This window comes from Mandrillus leucophaeus, unplaced genomic scaffold (genome assembly GCF_000951045.1).
Source record: "Mandrillus leucophaeus isolate KB7577 unplaced genomic scaffold, Mleu.le_1.0 Scaffold381, whole genome shotgun sequence".
NCBI classification, from domain to species: Eukaryota; Metazoa; Chordata; class Mammalia; order Primates; family Cercopithecidae; genus Mandrillus; species Mandrillus leucophaeus.
In genome coordinates this window covers 2,165,810-2,171,565 of record NW_012104043.1, presented here as the reverse complement: position 1 = coordinate 2,171,565, position 5,756 = coordinate 2,165,810, and the positions used below count along the sequence as shown (strand labels likewise).

At 37.6% G+C, this 5,756-nt stretch overlaps 1 protein-coding gene across 3 annotated transcripts in view; it reads left to right on the top strand.

Moving 5' to 3' along the window:
* Nucleotides 1-5,756, top strand: part of PTPN13 (protein tyrosine phosphatase, non-receptor type 13 (APO-1/CD95 (Fas)-associated phosphatase)) — a 115,016-nt gene that overhangs the window by 90,030 nt on the left and 19,230 nt on the right. For all 3 annotated transcript variants that reach the window (XM_011990762.1, XM_011990761.1, XM_011990760.1), the window contains 2 exons: nucleotides 2,974-3,029; nucleotides 5,192-5,295. In XM_011990762.1, coding sequence (XP_011846152.1) covers nucleotides 2,974-3,029; nucleotides 5,192-5,295 — 160 coding nt within the window. The remainder of the gene's footprint in view (nucleotides 1-2,973; nucleotides 3,030-5,191; nucleotides 5,296-5,756) is intronic.

Here is a 5,756-nt window from a genome sequence, read left to right as displayed (position 1 = left end):
CATCTGATCTTTGACAAACCTGACAAAAACAATCAATGGGGAAAGGATTCCCTATCTAATAAATGGAGCTGGGAAAACTGGATAGCCATATGTAGAAAGCTGAAACTGGATTTCTTCCTTACACCATATACAAAAATTAACTCAAGATGGATTACAGACTTAAATGTAAGACCTAACACCATAAAAACCCTAGAAGAAAACCTAGGCAATACCATTCAGGACATAGGCATGGGCAAAGACTTCATGACTAAAACAACAAAAGCCATGGCAACAAAAGCCAAAACAGATAAATGGGATCTAATTAAACTAAAGAGCTTCTGCGCAGCAAAAGAAACGATCATTAGAGTGAACAGGTTTTGCCATCTACCCATCTGACAAAGGACTAGTATCCAGAATCTACAAACAACTTAAATAAATTTACAAGGAAAAAACAATCCCATCAAAAAGTGGGCAAAGGATATGAACAGACACTTCTCAAAAGAAGACATTTATGCAGCCAACAGACATGTGAAAAAATTCTGATTGTCACTAGTCATCAGAGAAATGCAAATCAAAACCACAATGAGATACCATCTCATGCCAGTTAGAATGGCGATCATTCATGTCACCTGCAAATAGAGATAGTTTTACTTCTTCCTTTCCAGTCCAGATGCCTTTTATTTCTTTTTCTTGATTGCTATGACTAGGACCTGCCATACAGTCTTAAATAGAAGTGATGAGAGAAACATCCTTGTCTTGTTCCTGATTTTAGGAGAAAAATGCCTTTAGTTACATTAAATATGTTGGGTGTGGGTTTTTTTAAGATAGCCTTTATCAGATCGAGTAAGTGCCCTTCTTTCTTTAATTTGAGACAAAGTCTGGCTCTCTATCACCCAGGTTGAAGTGCAGTGATATGATCTCGTCTCACTGCACCTCTGCCCTATGAATTCAAATTATTTTCCTGCCTCAGCCTCCTGAATAGCTGGGATTACAGGTGCGCACCACCACACCTGGCTAATTTTTTAAATTTTTTAGTAGAGAAAGTATTTCACCATGTTGGCCAGGCTGGTCTCAAACTCCTGACCTCAGGTGATCTGCCCACCCTGGCCTCCCAAAGTGCTGGGATAACAGGCATGAGCCACCACACTCAGCCTGAAGTTCCCTTCTGTTCCTAGTTTATTGAATGTTTTCTTATCATGAAAGGTATTAAATTTTGTCAAATGCTTTTCCTGCATTATTTGAGATTACCATGGTTTTTCATCCTTTATCCCATTGATATGATGTATTATATTAATTTATTTTCATATATTAAGCCAACTTTGCATTCCTGGAATAAATCCCACTTGGTTATAGTGTCTTATTCTTTTTGTATGTTGCTTGATTTGTGTTGCTAGTACTTTGTTGAGGAGTTTTCCATATATATTCCATCTTTATTTCAATAAAGAAATAGTCTGTTAAAAAAAAAACAAAATGGTTATCATTAAAAAGTCAGGGAACAGCAGAAGCTGGAGAGGATATGGAGAAATAGGAACGCTTTTACACTGTTGGTGGGAGTGTAAAGTAGTTCAACGTTTATGGAAGACAGTGTGGTGATTCCTCAAGGATCTAGAACTAGAAATACCCTTTGACCCAGCGATCCCATTACTGGGTATATACCCAAAGAATTATAAATCATGCTACCATAAAGACACATGCACACGTATGTTTTTTGCATCACTGTTCACAGTAGCAAAGACTTGGAACCAACCCAAATGTCCATCAATGATAGACTGAATAAAGAAAATGTGGCACATATACACCATGGAATACTATGCAGCCTTAAAACAGGATGAGTTCATGTCCTTTGCAGGGACATGGATGAAGCTAGGAACCATCATTCTAAGCAAACTATCACAAGGACAGAAAACCAACCACCACATGTTCTCACTCATAGGTGGGAGCTGAACGATGAGAACACATGGACACAGAGTGGGGAACGTCACACACCAGGGCCTGTCACGGGTGTAGGGGATTGGGGGAGGGATAGCATTAGGAGAAATACCTAGTGTAAATGATGAGTTGATGGGTACAGCACACCAACAAGGCACATGTATACCTATGTAACAAACCTGCATGGTATGCACATGTACCCCAGAACTCGAAGTATAACAAAAAAAGGATACAATTTGGCATCTCTTTCTAATTGCAGCAAACTGCTCCTGCTGCAGTATTTGGATCTTTGAAACATACCATACTCAGTTAAAGTATGAGTTGATTAATCTTTAATGATAAAGGGGCAATATATTATAATTTAACATATTTGAAACTACTAAGATTTTCTCAAAGCTTTCTTCAGATTTTAAAATTGAAGTAGCAGAAAAGCATATGCCAAATGTGCATATCTAAATAATCATTAATTCACACTTTCATCTTTTTTCCTCTTTACCTCTTTCCTATTGATATTTTTAAGATAAGAAATGAAGGCCAAGCTGGCTGCAATGGCTGACACCTGTAATCCCAACACTTTGGGAGGCTGAGGCAGGAGAGTGACTCAAGGCTAGGAGTTTAAGACCAGCCTGGGCAATATAGTGAGATCCCATCTCTACAGGAAAAAAAAAAAAATTTTAAATTAACCAGGCATGGTGGCATACACCTGTAGTCCCTAGTACTCAGGAGGCTGAGGGGGGAGGATTGCTTGAGCCCAAGAGTTTGAGGTTACAATGAGTCATGATTGTACCACTGGACTCCAGCCCAGGCAACAGACTCCATCTCTTTAAAAAAATGAAAAGCCAAGATGAGTGTGAAGATAACTAAGTGGGAACAGCAAAGACTGTTGGGCCACTGATGTCTCAGCCACTATTTGGAGTGTATTAATTGAATGTCATATGTGTCTTTGTAATATAAAGATGAGCAATAACAGTAAATATAGGAAATAACTAACAGGAAAAAAAATAGTATGAGATTGATTTTTTTGTTACAATGGGCTGATTTGATTCTTATTTATTTTTATTGTAGCCCACCAAAATGAATGGCTGTGAAGAATATTGTGAAGAAAAAGTGAAAAGTGAAAGGTAAGAAAATAATTTGCAAAGTATCCATAATGCTTCTATCTGTCTGTCTGTCTGTCTACAAATGCTCTGAGTAAAATAAGCATTGTTGAGTAAATTATGAAACTATGGTTGAATATTAAGAATGCTTTAAATTTTTCAGGCCAGGTGCAGTGGCTCATGCCTGTAATCCCAGTGCTTTGGGAGGCTGAGGCTGGCGGATCACCTGAGGTCAGGAGTTCAAGACTACCCTGGCCAACATGGTGAAACCCCGTTCTCTACTAAAAAGACAAAAACCCAGGCATAGTGTCTCATGCCTGTAATCCCAGAACTTTGGGAGGCTGAGATGGGCGGATCACTTGAGGCCAGGAGTTGGAGACCAGTCTGGCCAACATGGTGAAACCCCGTCTCTACTAAAAATATAAAAATTAGCTGGGTGTGGTGACGCGTGTCTGTAATCCCAGCTACTCAGGAGGCTAAGGCAGGAGAATTACTGGAACCCGGGAGGTGGATGTTACAGTGAGCCGAGATCACGCCACTGCACTCCAGCCTGGGCAACAGAGCGAGACACTGTCTCAAAAAAAAAAAAAAAAGTTTTAAAATTTTTGTTACTAGGAGATTCTAGTGACATGTGAAAATGTGTTTATTATACCATTGCTTCAAAAAAGCGATATTCTCTTAACCATGGGAAAAAATGAATGAAAGAGTGAACTAATGGAAATGTGCCAACAATCATGATAGTGACTGTCTTCTCATGTTGGGTTATGGGTCATTTATTTTTCAGTTTCTTTATTTTTCTATACTTTAAAAATTTACAAATTTTTAAAGAGAATATGAAACCAAAAAAGTAAGAAAGTTTTTTAAAACCCACAAAAATATGTTTTAAACAATTTCTAATTATAAAATAAGGTCTTTTTTAACCAAAATATATGTGAGGGAAAGGTTTCATATATATGAGGGGACTTCAGAAAGTTCATGAAAAAATAGAGTTAAAAGATAAAAATGTAAAATATAAACTTTATTAACATAAGCTCCATCAAGTTTAGCACACTTTTGTAGGTGACGATACTAGCCATTTAATTCATCCCTAAAAAACAGAAGATCCTGCCAATTTAACCATATCAATGCAGTCTTTTTTACATTATTAACTGAAGAAAAATGCATGCCCTTTACAGATTTTTTGAGATTGAGGAACAAAAAGTCAGAAGGAGCCAAATAAGGGCTCTAAGATGGATTCCTAGTAATTTTCCACTGAAGCTCACAAAATTGCCTTGTTTGATGAGAGGAATGAGCAGGAACATTGTCACACAAGAGGAGAACTCTCTACTGAAGCTTTCCCAGACATTTCATGGATATAGAGCTTTTTAACCCAGCAAAATAAGTGTTGTCACCCACAGTGAGTTAGAACAGGGGGAAACATCTGTCATAAAAGCAGCATAATTGCTGCCCTGTTGACATCTTGGGAGCATTAGTCCATGTCCTGGTGTATACTAATGTCATCGGATAAAAGTACTCTACTTTGTTCCCCCTGAATATCAGAAAGTTCAAAATGTATTCAGGCTTTTATGTATCCTTTTTCACCTCACCTTAGCACTAAACACCGTTCTCCTACCTAGTTTCTCTCTCCTAGCCATCCACCTTACCAAAGCCATCCACCTTACCATCTGTTTTGCACTCCCAAAATATTGAGAACTTGTACTGGATTTCATTACATTAAGTGAGTGCCCAGGTACAGGAGTGTCCTTCTGGCCTCCTGTTGTAGCAAAAGGCTATACCCGTCAACAGAGACTTATTTAAATAAATTAAGATACATTGATATTTTGTAGTAGTGGGCAGCTGCTGAAAAGAAGGAGAAAGCTATACGCCGATAAAATTGTAATCACTCATCCATGTTGAAGGATAGAAATAAAACCACCACCTTCTACATCCTCAAATGGACTCCTTCAGTCTGAAGTTCAAAGACTTGGGATCTGTCCAAGGATAAATTTTAAAACTGGATTAAACCATTCTACGTCTCAGTTGTTTACATCTACCAATAAATTTTAAGAATTGTGGATTTGGTTTTCTTAATCAGACATTCTATTTTAAAATACTGTAATAATTGTAGAGAAAATCATTCAGGGCTGTAATGTTTAATTTGAGTACAAAAATGAAGAAAATGTTACAAATGTGTTTTGTTTTCATAGCTTAATTCAGAAGTCACAAGAAAAGAAGACTGATGATGATGCAATAACATGGGGAAGTGATGAGTTGCCAACAGAGAGAACAAACTATGAAGATTCTGATAAAGGCAAGAATTGTAATGAGTTTTTTCCTCAAAAATAATGAATTGGGAAAATAAGTTGTTTTTAAGTGATGATTTTCAGACTATATGGATATGCTATTTTACCATATGTATACATTATTTGCTTTTTTTTTTTGAAACGAAAACTGGGAGTGCAGTGGCACGATCTTGGCTCACTGCAACCTCCACCTCCCCTGTTCAAGCAATTCTCCTGCCTCAGCCTCCCGAGTAGCTGGGATTACAGGCGGGCATTCAAAGGGAATGCTTGCAGTTTTTACCCATTCTGATACTGGCTGTGGGTTTGTCATAAATAGCTCTTATTCTTTTGAGATACGTTCCATCAATACTGAATTTGTTGAGAGTTTTTAGCACGAAGGGCTGTTGAATTTTGTCAAAGGCCTTTTCTGCATCTATTGAGATAATCATGTGGTTTTTGTCTTTGGTTCTGTTTATATGCTGGATTACGT